The 14,514-nt window shown below is 32.9% G+C and overlaps 1 protein-coding gene across 3 annotated transcripts in view; it reads left to right on the top strand.

Moving 5' to 3' along the window:
• The window catches only part of RASA1 (RAS p21 protein activator 1), a 117,014-nt gene that overhangs the window by 60,291 nt on the left and 42,209 nt on the right, over positions 1-14,514 (top strand). For all 3 annotated transcript variants that reach the window (XM_088838482.1, XM_088838483.1, XM_088838481.1), the window contains exons 2-6: positions 1,832-1,984; positions 2,963-3,098; positions 3,680-3,750; positions 7,521-7,638; positions 10,798-10,829. In XM_088838482.1, the coding sequence (XP_088694608.1) occupies positions 1,832-1,984; positions 2,963-3,098; positions 3,680-3,750; positions 7,521-7,638; positions 10,798-10,829 (510 nt within the window). The remainder of the gene's footprint in view (positions 1-1,831; positions 1,985-2,962; positions 3,099-3,679; positions 3,751-7,520; positions 7,639-10,797; positions 10,830-14,514) is intronic.

The following is a 14,514-nucleotide window of genomic DNA, read 5'->3' as shown; positions in this document are numbered from 1 at the left end:
TTTATTTAGTTTTAAGTCTCTGTTTTGAACTGAATACCCGTTAGAATACCAGAATCTTACAGAAAGTACACAGATGTAAAAACTGAAAATCACAGATATAAGTCTTTAGTTAGGGGTTTATTATAACATAGGATTGTGTAATGCCTCATGAACCTCCATGTATCATCTTACAGTGAGTTCATAAAATGAGATTAAAAAAATCTTTTAATTTTGATGTTTTCCTTAAAACACAACAGAAATTTAACAAATATCAAGTACACAAAAATAGTTTTAAAACTGTCCTTAATTTTGTCTTTCTTGAATGTGTAAATCTGCTCTCTGTGTTAACTCCACTACTTTAGGTAATAAGGAATGTACCTGTTTGACATTCCAAAGTTGAACCATGTATTTTCACTGCTAAATAAACTTCGAGACTGGAATTTCAAAATTTTGTTCTGATCATCTGTAATTGAAATTTAGCTTTTCAGAAAGCTTTAAATGATCATTGGTCCAAGCTTTTCCTATTGAATTTTAAAGAACACAGATCTTAATAGTTAAATTTACTTGTCAGTAGCCTCAAAGAATGGTTGAAGTGAAGACTAGGATTTTAGAGGAACACAGTGTTTATTTGTTGTTCTGCTTCTTCCTCTAATACTAATGGTTTACAATTGTTTTTTTCCTATTAAGTTACAGTGAAGTTCCATGACTGTTTTTTCATTATTTTATTTGTCTTATACACAAATTTTCAAATAAATAGGTTGGGTTTTAGAAGAAAATTAAAAATATTTGTGAGAAGTTTTAAGTATTTTTTTTAAAAACTAAGAAGTCAAGAATAGTAAACTTTCACTACATCAAGCTTACAGAAACAGTCATAGTACTATAATAGTTTTGACTGTCAATTTATGGCTAGATAATATGTATGTGAACTCTGGGAGTTGGTGATGGACAGGGAGGCCTGGCGTGCTGTGACTCATGGGGTCGCAGAGAGTCGGACACAACTGAGCGACTGAACTGAACTGAATATGTATGTCAATGTATTGTTAATGTAAATGTTTATTGTTTTCCTCTCAGTGTTTCAAGTTAGACTGTAAGTACCAAGGATAAATTTGGATGACTAATATAGTGAAAGTGTGAAAATATTTTATAACAATTACTTTGTAGATTTGTTACTATGGCCATATGAAAATTCCAGTTTGTTTATATCAATCCATGTGGCTTTTATAGGTATAGATTGGTAGTGTGGATGATGCTAGGGTTGTAGCCAGTCATTTAAGCAGATCATCTAGTAGTATGGTAGGTAGAAGATAGTTAATTTGAGAGGAGGAAAAATAGAAGAGACAAAGTTATTATTTATTTCTCACCTGTTTGTTATATTTGAAGAGTTCAAATGTGTGGTTATGGAGTGGATCATCTTAAGACAAAAGGAAATAACCAGCTTCATATTGAAATGGAAAATGAGAATAGTAGCCTTTAGACAGTATTATTTCCATTTGTCCATCTTACTCTTATTTTTCAAATTAGGCCTTTGATTGTAAGAAGTGTTTGTGTCTTGAACAGAGAGACAGTCCTGGGGGTTCAAGAGATGGGCAGAAGTAGAAGAGGTGAATATGTGAGGTGTTTAGTTAAGCCTGAGCTTTATAGAACAGATTAAAAAATGAGTAAATGAGTTCATTATTTTTGAGAGGGTATGAAATTAAAAATAATTGAGTTAAAATTGGAATGAATGTTTCAGAGTAAAATGTAAATGTTTGTTACATGTAGGTATGCAAAGTATGTCATAGTATGTTTTTTAACTACCAATAGTAATTTATGGTTTCTGTTTTTATTCTAATGTTTCAACTTTCTTTCTTAGGTGGTATCATGGAAAACTTGATAGAACTATAGCAGAAGAACGCCTCAGGCAAGCAGGGAAGTCCGGCAGTTACCTTATAAGAGAGAGTGATCGGAGGCCAGGGTCCTTTGTACTTTCCTTTCTTAGCCAGACGAACGTTGTCAACCATTTTAGGTAAGTCTTTATTCCTATTATGAGGCTACATCCTATAGCTGTTTTGCTTGTAGTATTCATAAGTATACCCGCTTTAGTGACATTTAAATAATGGATAAAGAAATGTTTTCAATTAAATGATTTAATAAGTGTTTTAGAATAGATATTATTAATGCTTATATTTTTGTTTAAAAACAGTATTACTGGACTTCTTTTGCTGATTATAAATATAGTTACTGCTTTTAAAGTACAAAGAATTACAAAGAAACTTTAGCAAAAAAGAAATGTATACTTTCAGATCACTGAGTAATAGAAAATGCAGGAACTGTATTTTAAAAGTGGCCTTTACTTCATTTTACCTTCTCTGTTCTGAAATTCTTTCTAGACTCTATTCATTCAGTTAAAACAGGTATCTGGGTTTTCAAGTACAGCTATAAAAGCCTGTATCAATATATTTACATATAGTATTGTCTTTGATTTCATTTTTATGGGAGATGTTGAAAAAAATCATCTAGTGCCTGTAAAGTTAAATGATAAAGTGTTTGTATACCCTTAATTTTTAGATTTTAAAAATAGGCTTTAAAAGTACTATCATCACACATGTGGAATGTGAAATTATTATACTCTAAATATTTCAAGAGCTCTGTAAGCTACTTTTTTAAAAGCCTAAGAAAATTATTAAAATTGCTCTTTTGTCTTAAATATGGAAAGTAAGGAGAGGTGTCTGAGGATGGATTTATAACTATTTTAATGAATTAAGTAATTGAGGTTTATAAGTCAGATATGTATATCATTTCAAATGTATGCTATATCTTTTCAAAAAGAAATAGCCTCAAGTAACTTGCATATGATGAAGGTATTAATAAGTGGTATTTTAATACAGGGATGCAGGTAAAGGAAAAGTATGAGAATTACAGATTTCTCATTTCTATGGAACTTGGTCTTAAAAATTGACTATAAAGGTTTTTCTTATATTGTATTTTTTTCCTGTACAAATAGGATTATTGCTATGTGTGGAGATTACTACATTGGTGGAAGACGTTTTTCTTCTCTGTCAGACCTAATAGGTTATTACAGTCATGTTTCCTGTTTGCTTAAAGGAGAAAAACTGCTTTATCCAGTTGCACCGCCAGAGGCAAGTTAAAATGTCTTTGAAAACTTTATTTCACTTTACTAATAGGATTAGCTCTTGTTCAGTTTCTCGTGATGTTTGTTATAATTCAAGATTTAATTCTGGTTGTAGTGTCAGAGCAAAATTGGCAACTTCTTTTAAAAAAGAGTGATTTTACTTTGTGTTTACTAGATTTTTTATCATACTGTATGATGATACCCTAACAAATATTTCTTAGTAAATGAGGAGTAATTACTGATATCATAGTACTAATGCTGAAGTTGCTCTAAGATTTTGAAATGTCTTGTGCGTCATTGGAGAAAGGTTACTTTGTATGTTCTGCAGTTTATTTAAAATTAAGTGATATCTCATAATACCTGATTAAAAACATATTTAATATACTGTTAAAAGAATTTTTATAAAAACAAAAACACAACAAGAAGAGCATTTCTAGGATTTGGATTTTTAGAGCCCCCCAGTAAAAAATAGTTTGATCCTAGGATTCTATAATGTGGATTTTCATTGACTTTTTATGTGGACATACCCAATTTGACTTTGACATAGAAAAGTTTTCTTCTGTAAATCAATTTTTTTATGGTTTCTAGCCAGTAGAAGATAGAAGGCGTGTCCGAGCCATTCTCCCTTACACAAAAGTACCAGACACTGATGAAATAAGGTATTTTATAATATATTTTCATTTATAGGCATTTGAAACAGACTTTGAAAATTTGTAGCTCTTGGACTAGGAAGGTTTTGGAAATTGAGGAAATAGCATCCAGCAAAGCATGTCTTTAATGTTATGTCCATTGTTCCTGTCTCCCTGTGTTGGCTTATCTGTTCAGACTGTGGATTTGGATCAGAGAAGCCACAGTGAAGATGACAAGAGAAATAACTTAGCTTTTATTAGACTATCTTACAAAGTAAGAGTTCTATTATATTCAGTACTCTATTTTAATTTTTATTATATGACATTTATGCCTCATCTGTAAACATTACTCAAGTGATGATTTAATTTTTATTTTACATTATGAGTGAATAATTTTGTTATTAATGGTATAAAACTATAGAACATAGTAAATTTTTTTAGTATATAATTTATACAGTTTGTTTTTATTATGTCTGTAGAATTTATTATATAAGTTGATGATTATCAAATTTACTATATAAGTTGATAATCAATTATCAAATTATCTGTATCTCTGTAAGCTACCAGCTTTCTGATTTGATTTGTTTCTTACTTGTAAAATGTTAAGGCTGCTTTGAATAATTACTGGCTCTGAGTTAAAGCTTCTCATGGAAATCAACAACAGCATTTAAAATGTAGTGATAACTTTTGTTAGAAGGTACTAAAATGAACTGAAAAGCCAAAGACAGTAAAACTGTTGGTGCCTTAGCACGAATCAAGACAATGTAACAAATATATAGTATTTTTCACTGCCCCTTGCTTGCAGTTAAATAAAATCGCTGGTTTCACATGACTGTTCTTGGTGAGATACGAAAGCATATTTATTTTCTAAATCTCAACCTATGGCTACTGTCTTTTTATTATCTTTGTGATGAGATGGAACATATTCACAAAGCACCTCTACTGTGTACCAAAGTTCAGTGTTTTGAGGAAAAGAGGTACATTGAGAGCTGAACTAGCTACTTTTTTTGTGCACACCATTTTCACTTGAGAGAATAACTGACAGGCAAATTATGGTTATTCAGACTTGAGTATCTAACCTTTTTAAAAGAGGAATAACTGACAGTATTTGTTGCCAATGACAATTTGAGCTTTCAGGGAAAAATTAGAATTTTGGATACCCTATATTTGCCATCAGGAGTTTGACAGCTTCCTAGATACTTCATGACTTTTCTGACAAGATTGGTGGTGATATTGAAGAATGTGATGTTTTGATACTGTGTAACATATTTATATCTGGATGGATCTGCATAGCTCAGTGAAACAGTATTTTCTAAGTGATCAATGCATGTTGTTACCAAATTATGGCTGGGCAAAAGACCTACTCAAAGGGTAAAACAGACCAATAGGTGTTATTGGAGTGGTACAGAAAGTTCACAGATGCGTAGTTTATATTCCACATTATAACCAACCTCCAAAAAAGTACAACTGTCAAGTTTTAGGTTTAATGTCATAGAATATCTATAGTTATCTGAAAGGCTATTAATATACTCATCCCTTTCACGGCTACATATTTGTATAAAGCCAGATTTTCCTCATATACTTTAAGCAAAAACACTATATAGCAACAGATTGAATACAGAAACAGGAGAATCCAGTAGTTTTCAGTTAAGCCAGACATGTACAAAAATGCAAGACAATAATATTACTGAACTTGTAAAAATTATAATTATTTTTTGTATTATCATGATAATGGGGTATGTTAATATTTTAAAGGAGTTAATAAATATTTTTAAATATTTACATTTTAAACTCTAATATGGTAAACATCAATAGATATATAATTCATGTAAATGAATAAATGAGAAAACCTGTTAGGGTATCAATTTTTAAAAGTATAGTTGGGTCCTGAGAGACCTTCCAAAAGTTGAATACTTCTGATCTAGGAAGGTGAAAATTTAAACACGAATTAGAATGACATAAATATGTATGAAGTTGTGAGTCTTTTTAAGTTTGTATATACCTGAGAGGGCTTCCTTGGTGGCTCTGACAGTAAAGAGTCTGCCTGCAGTGTGGAGATCTGTGTTTGATCCTTTCATTGGCAAGATCCTCTAGAGAAGGAAATGGCAACCCACTCCAATATTCTTGCCTGAAAAATCCCATTAGCAGAGGAGCCTGGTGGGCTACAGTCCATAGGGTTGCACTTAGTCGGACATGACTGAGCAACTAACACATACACGTAACTGAGAAGTTTTCTTTTTTTTTTTTTTTTAAGGAAAAACATCTGAAAATTAATAAAATTTAATAAAGCACTTTAATGTGTTTTGAAGAAAAATGCAAAATAATACATAATCTTAGGATTATGTTTGTTATCTTATTAGGTGCTAGTAGGCTTTTTATTTTCATTGTGTTTTTTTTGCATCATAAAAAGTTGGTAGTATAACAACAATAAAAGAAGTAAACAACTTAAAAAAAAAAAACCTCTTACGACTGCATTTGACCAAAAATGAAACATGACATTTCTCATTTCTCTTTGACTTCTTGTCCATACACACTCTCTTTTTACTTACTCATGATTATTTTCTTAATGTATCTATTTTTTTTTGGAAAAGAACAATTTATTTGGCTAAGTGGTTGTGTCTGCCACCTTTCAGCTAGTAAAATATTGGTCACTGTTAAGACCTTTAGAATCAAGGTAGAATGCAGTATTCTGTGCTTATTCAAAAAGAGTGTATTTCAAGCATGATGTACAGTTTTTATTCTTGAACTACTCCAAGTAACAAGCTTCTGATAGTCTAGAGAAAAACAAAGTTTTCAAAGACATGAGAACAGATTTACTTACTACAACTTTGGTTTGTATGTTAAGTTTGAATATTTGGTTTGAATATTAAGACTGAAAGGAAAATTGATTAAATACATACATGTGACTGATAAGGATATAGATACAGGGTTAGTGGTAGCATCCAGTCATTCTTAAAATCTTAGCCACTCAAAAGCATTTGTACAAGCCTAAAAGGAAAAGTCCAAGGAATTATTAGTGGGTTTTGTATTGATGAAATACATTAACAATTTTTTAGTTCTGTGATTGGGTAAAACTTGAAAACATCTAGACGACAATGAAAATAAACTGTATTGTGTGTGTGTGTGTGTGTGTGTGTGTATATGTGTGTGTGTGTATATATATGTATCCCTCCACTTGGATATTGATGACAGAAAAAACATGCATGTGTTTTCATACCCCTTGGTTCTACTTTTGGAGAAAGAGTGCTGTACTTGTTGGACCGTGGGTAGCTGAGTGAATTAAATAAACCCTATTTTTTTTTTTTTATGAGAGAAATGTTAGTTTCATAAGCATCTGTGTGATAAGGCTAATTATGCTTATTTAAAATAAACTTTTTATAAAGTAACCTGTGTATGTGGAATGAGTTAATGTTTGTTTATAATTTTGAAAGGGTAATAACATTGAAACTTAAATTTTAAAGTTCAGTTTTCTTGTAGTCACACCCCCAAAGCTGTAATATATGTTTAATTATGGTCCACATAAATTTAAGTTTGAGTCTAATAATAATCCAGTGATACAGATAGTAAAGTTACCATTTTTAAACCCATTTTTCACATGATGAAATTAAGATTCAGATTTATAAGTATCTTCAAAGTTTTACATGTAAATGATGACAGAAACAGAACAAAAATCTAGGGTATTTGACTTTAACCCCTTGCATTTTTATAGTATTATCTCTGTGATGTGGTATATGATCACATAAATTTCCATGTTTGAAAATTTCATTTAATTTTGGTAACTTCATAATTACTATTTTCAGTTTCTTAAAAGGAGATATGTTCATTGTTCATAACGAATTAGAAGATGGATGGATGTGGGTTACAAATCTAAGAACAGATGAACAAGGTCTTATTGTTGAAGACTTAGTAGAAGAGGTGGTAAGTTTTATATTTTTCTTCTCCTTCTTAAACTTTAAATACTTGTTAAATTTGAAACTCGCCCATGATCAGGGAAATCAGCTATAGATATATTTCTTTTATGAAAAACCTTAATTCATAAGTGCAAGTAATTTTTCATTAAAATGCATTTACTGTTGATGCTACTGCTACTGCTAAGTCACTTCAGTCGTGTCCGACTCTGTGTGACCCCATAGATGGAAGCCGACCAGGCTCCCCCATCCCTGGGATTCTCCAGGCAAGAACACTGGAGTGGGTTGCCCTTTCCATGCTGTTTATTTGTAACGAGCACATCCAAGTTAACCACATCATTCTGTAGCTGCCAATTTTCAGAAAGTTTTCATGAGTTTCTAAGAATTAAAAATATTTTAACGTTTGTGCTTGTTTGTATCCCTTTTTGAAAGTCTTCTTGGTCTTCCTCATAAATGATGTTATGTCAGACTGACCATGGAATCTCAAATGGTTGTACGTGTTTGCTCTCAAATTCTTTATCTCCCAAATATATGTATAATTTTCTAGTAACCTTGGAGAAATTTAGTTACATTACACAAATATTATCACATGGTTTTATATTTTGAATATCTGGCTTGTTTTTAGTGTCATCACAAGTACATTATCAGCAGTCTTAGACACAGTATAAATAATTCTACATATGCATTTTTAGATACAGATCAGCATTCAAGCAGCATTTTCACTTCAAATACAGTATTCAGCATCACCAAAGCATATTAAACGTTATAGTTTAGGAATTCACTCATTTGGATTTGTCCAGCAGGATGGAATGGTTTTCTGTTATTCTTTCCACAGCCTTCAGAGTGATTGTTTTTAAATTATGCCTTGAACCTGGTAATATGCTGAAACCTGTGCTCTGATTATTGTTCCAGGAGGATGGCAGTGGAGAATATTTTTCTTTGCTATTAATTCTCTTGTCTGCCTATTCTGGCAGCCAGATCTTAATATGTAGAAGTAAAACATACTGAGGAAAAGTGGGAAGAGTTGAGGAAATGGTATGATACGTTCCATTCTCATAGTCACATCGTTACATAGGTAGAAGAGTTGGGATTAGAACTAAGGCCTAGATTAGAATTCTGTATTCTACAGCAGAAGAGGTATTTATTCTCTATGGGCAAGGCGTGTTCAGACTGAAGAATCTTACTATCTAGGTTAGTTTTACTAAAAAGTTTCTTCATAGTATGTTGAATTTGCTTCCTGCTGTAACACACCTACCCTCATTATGCTGATTAATTAAAGGAATTGAAGTATAGTTAAGCTTTTCTTTCAAGCTCTTGGGACTCTGGGTCAAATTTAATAAGACAAATTTTAATAAGGATAAGTGAAAATTATCTGATGAATACAAAAAAAAAAAATCCAGTTTGAGATAAGGAGACATGACCTAACATAAAAGGAAAGAAAAAAAGAACAAGTTAACAGCCCAATATGAGTTAATGATGTGATGTGGCTGTTAAAAATGAATATGGTCATACTTTAAATTAGTAGTGGAATAATCCCAAATTAAAATTACAGTTTTTCTCCAGTATTTAGAATGTGGGACATAGTTAATCCTTGAAGGTTACAGAGCCATTTGGTAATTATCTAGATTTGAGACATGCGGTTGGTGGTTAGATTTGAGAGATTTTCCACTATGACATTCTAATTTTAATTACCATTCTCCAAACACATTTGTTCTGTTATGTCTTAATTCTAGAATGTAAGCTCTCTTAGAATTTTGTCTCTGATTCAGTGATATGCTGCCATTGCCCAGAATAATGCCTTGCAGTAGAGGCAGGCAGTCAGTATTTGCTGAATGAATGGCTGTCTCTATGCCTGTTCTTTTCTGTCTTCCTTGACAGTCCTACCCTGCTGGACTGATTTGTGAAATCTGATTGTCTCTCAGTTCAGCTCAGATGTTACCTTTTCTTTCAGAGAGATTTTATGCTTTCTGAGACTAAATTGTTTCCTCGTGTGTTTCCATAGCACCTTGTTAACTTTGTATCCCGTTACATTGTACAATAAATTTATTCTGTAAAAATCTCATATAGAGATTAACTCCCTCTGGGTAAGAAAATAACGCATTTTGTTTTTATGTCATTTTTTTTTTTTTTAGTGTTTTGTAGTATAGAAGGCATTTAGCAAGTGTTTGATTTTACTTTAGTTAGATATTTGAGTGAGGAAGTATTAAATCTACATATACTTAGTCCATTTTTCTATTCTTACCTTTATTATTCAATGGAAACTTGATGCCACAGTATACTGGCTGGGTATTAGGACTACAATTCAACAGATATTCAGTGAAAATTATATGCCCAGCTTTGTGCTAGTGGTTTGGTGGTAGTTGGTGTTAACAGAGAATGACTAAGGTCTTAAGATGCTTATAGCCACGATAATGAAATTAATATCACCCACTATATTATAGCAGTATCTAATAGAATAAGGTAAAGTTCAAGAGCTGACAAAAGATGTCTTTCCAGAGTAAAAGTTCATATTTATGTTTTAGGGATGCAGTGTTATAGAGTAGGCACTGTGTTTGAGAGATCCTGCTTACACAGTTTAGTTTTTAACTAATAGCTAGGAAAGTAGTGAGTGGAAAGGGCATTCTAAGTAATAAAGAATAAACTACAGTGGTGGGAGAATGTAGATTAGCAAAGAGGCAGTTTATGTGCCTCTACCATGGTTACGGTATATACCTAAAGAGAAATGAGATAGGAAACATCGACTTGAGTCATATGATAAAGGATTCTGGTGGTAGGGAGTAGAGAAGTGTTAAAGGTCTTGTTTTTAAAATTTGTTTATTTTTGTTTTGTTTGGTGTTTCTTAATGCAGGGCGGAGTTGAAGTTGAAACTGATGAATCCATTTTGGAGTGGTGTGGGGCACAGAGGTAGTTATACTAGTTGGGCTACTGTTAATAGTTTAAGAAAAGGAAGGAAAAGTGCCTGGATTAGAATAATCACAGAGAGAGAGAAAAGGACTCAGGGGAAAAGTTTTGAAAAGACTTTCCATAAACAGAAACACCTTTTCCTGTATATACATAAATAAATATTGAAGGTCAGGGTGTAGATATATTTGAAGATACAATTTTATTAATTTTATCAAAAATATATTAATAGTTACATAAAATACTGTCTTAATGTCTTCCCCTTTAGGGCCGGGAAGAAGATCCACATGAAGGCAAAATGTAAGTTTGTGTTAATTATTAAAAGGAAAAAATATACTGTACAATTACTTTGGAAAATTTTGATCTAAAAATGTTTTAGAAGAAAAGAGATAGTTTTTGAGCTGATTTAAAAATTTATTTTTATTTGACTCAAGAATTGATTTCTGTTTTAAGGACCTAGTGATAGTGAAGGTGGCTTATACCTACACTTTCATGTACTTTATAGTTCAGTTTTTGTTTTGTTTTTTTTTAGTCAGAGAACTTTCCCCTGAATTACGATTCTTTACCGTATTAATAAGATTCTTCAAGGACTTTGTTTTTATAATTTCTTTAAGGCAGATTTTAAGTATCTTATAAGGGCTAATTCAAAGGCCAGGTATACTTACTGCTTGCCTCATTCTTCCCGTATTAGTTGCTCTTACAGGTCATCATTCCTCATGGGGTTTCAGCGGTGCTCTAATTTATTAGTGTCCTTGAAGATCTTTTTAAGTGTCCTTCTCATTCCATTTGCTATTTATTTGTATATATGTTTTCTTTTAAAGATCTTACCTCTTAATCCCATTTCTGTTTTACTCATATTATTTTAACTGACTGTTAATCTTCTAATGTTTTCAGTGGAATACTTTTTCTTTACCTTCCTGTCGGCAATTATGGGTGGCATTGAAGACTTGCTTCTCAAGTGTTTGTTTATTCTGTTCTAACCATTAGAACATGAAAACATTAAGCCAAATACTGTGCTTTCAGTTATCTAATTTAGTGTACACTCTTCTTTAAGTGAAGCATGAGATATTTTCTGAGTTCATTTTCCTTATTGTTCTGTGCAGCTGCTAAGGTAGGCTCCATCAGTGAGATTGTACTTTGTTGATTGTACTAGTTTGAGGTCTTCTCACTACCTATGTGAGGAGTTACAAATTCTAATTATTGTTGGAGGATGCATACAGATAATGAAAGCAAATGAACTGAGTCAGGTGTATGTATTCCCATTTTTCTCAAATTACAGAAATCTTAATCTTTCTTATTTTCCCTTTTGATAGAAATTAAGGTACATGGAACTATTTCCCTACTGTAATTTCTATTATAGTATTTCCCTACTCTGATTTTTATATACTGCAAATGTGATAAATGTAAACTAACATTCATTCTTTGTATTAGGGAAGGCTAGGAAGTCAATGGCTTCCCAGGTGACTCAGTGGATAAAGAATCTGCCTGCAATGCAGAAGATGTGGGTTTATTCCCTGGGTCGGGAAGATCCCCTGGTGGAGGAAACAGCAACCCACTCCAGTATTCTTGCCTGGAGAATCCCATGGACAGAGGAGCCCAGTGGGCTATAGTCCATAGGGTTGCGAAGAGTCAGACACGACTGAAGCGATTGAGCAACACACACAGGAAGTCAAAACTAGCAAATGTTTGCCTGCAGTGAGGTGCATGCACTAATTGATGTGTCAAAGTTTAGGAGTCTAGTGTTAACGAAAGCCTCCTGATTTCCAAGAGAAGCGAGAAACGTCAATTATCTCTATTAAAATAATGCCATGGATTCTTTTTAAAAAGAGGAAAAAGGTCAAATACCAGTAAATATCTAAAGCTATGTCCAGTTTTTTAAGTGTAAACTGTAACTCCCACTGGCATTGGGAAATCTTTTTTTTTATATAATTTAATATCATTGTGATTTTTTCCATTTTCTGAACTTCATAATTTTCTACTCATTTGGTATTTAGCATAAGATAAATTTGCATTGTTGGTTTATTTTCTGTATTTGTCAGCTACATGTAACTTCTTAAGGTGTTGACTGGCAGTAGAGCATCCTCATTAACATCCCGGAGTGCTCTTTGAGACTAAACAGAAGGTATAACTAGCTGTATTCCTTTGATGTAATGATCACCTCCCAGTTGGTTTTGCTTGACACTTCAGTTTCCTCAAATCCTTTCTTGTAACAGCTGCTGCTGCTGCTGCTAAGTCACTTCAGTCGTGTCCGACTCTGTGTGACCCCATAGACGGAAGCCCACCAGGCTCCCCCATCCCTGGGATTCTCCAGGCAAGAACACTGGAGTGGGTTGCCATTTCCTTCTCCAATGTGTGAAAGTGAAAGTGAAGTCGCTCAGTCGTGTCCGACTCTTAGCGACCCCACGGACTGCAGCCCACCAGGCTCCTCCATCCATGGGATTTTCTAGGCAAGAGTACTGGAGTGGCTTGCCATTGCTAGAACACCTGAAACGTGCATCTGACTGTATTACTTTTCACTTAAAATTCTTGTCTGATTTTCTACCTTAGCAGAGCCTGAAAAGTTCTCCTGATCCAGCCCTTGTTTCCTTACAAGTCCCATCTCTTGTCATTTTTAGTTTTATATCCTCCTCTCCAGCTTGTAGATCTTGGAATGTGTATCACTTTTTTCTCCTTTGCGCAAGCTACTTCCTAGGCCAGAATCCCCCTCTGTTGTCTTGGTTAATGCCTATTCTTAAGTCATTTATCACTCTTGCCAGCAAGTCTTCTGTTATCTTCTCCCTTATACACCCTACAGAATTGCTGCTCTGTTATTCCAAAATGCCCTCAGCATGTACCTATCACAGTGCTTTATTATATTTTCTACATTCTTTTTATAGTTATATAATATTTATGTTCCTTTTTCTTACTAAAATGAGGTCTTCCCTAAGGTCACAGACCCATTTTTCTATTATTGGTACAAACCATGTGCTTGAAATAGATTCATTTTACATATAGGTAGTAAATCCCTGAGTGAGGAAACTCTGATCTAATCCTTTCAGAAAGCGGTATTGCTGATTTGCTGTATAAACGCCATTTATTGCCCAACACCCCACCCCACCCCCGCCTTTATATTCCCCGTTTCTCTTTTATTCTAGCTATAGAAGTATAGGATAGGCCTTCAAGGTCATCTAATCAGCTCTCCCCTGGAATACAGAAATCTTGTTCTGGCATTGTAATAAATGGTCATTTTGGCCATACTTGAATGCAGTATGGAACTTTACTGCCTTTTAGGGCAACCTGGACTATTCCAGATATTGTATTCTTGTTTTACATTATTCATAATTAGCATTGGGAGCCTCAGGGAATCTGAATTAGTGAGTTAATTGTTAGAATAAAATTAAAAAGAGAATTTAAATGTTTAACATTTTATTCATGTGAAAAGATAAAAATCCAGTTTTATTTTATACTCTGACCAATAATAATGTATGTGGATAATTTAAAACAGTGGTGAACAGCCTCTAAACTTGTAACATTGGATTTTAGGGCAATTATATGTCTTAATTTTATAGTATTATTTTTAATCATGACTGAAAAGAACAGGTTGGAAAGTAAAATACTATACTAGACCCTGAGAATATATTGTCAGCTTGGTATTAACATACATATGTTAATTGGCAAGATAGATAATAGTCCTTTAGGTACATCAGAGATTTTCAGTAATTTAATTACTGGTAATTAATTTTTTAAATCCAGCTGTATCATTTTATTTTGAGATAAATTATTTAAATATTTCAGTTATTATATGCAGTAGATTTTGGCTGTAGTGCCGTCTATAACATTTTCTAAAGTCTTAAGTATCAGAATATAAAATATTCTGGCAATCTGATATGATAGGCCATTAGCTCAAACAGATATCTACTCTTTCTCATCACTCGATCTTATTTTCTGGCTTTCTGTAAAGGAGCAGTTCACCACGTTGACTGAAAAGGGAGAAATTTCAGGGAAA

The sequence above is a fragment of the Moschus berezovskii genome, chromosome 8, assembly GCF_049115385.1.
Source record: "Moschus berezovskii isolate FMDL1 chromosome 8, NW_MosBer_1.0, whole genome shotgun sequence".
NCBI classification, from domain to species: domain Eukaryota; kingdom Metazoa; phylum Chordata; class Mammalia; order Artiodactyla; family Moschidae; genus Moschus; species Moschus berezovskii.
The sequence above is the reverse complement of the archived record's forward strand: the minus strand, read 5'-3'. Positions and strand labels throughout refer to the sequence as shown.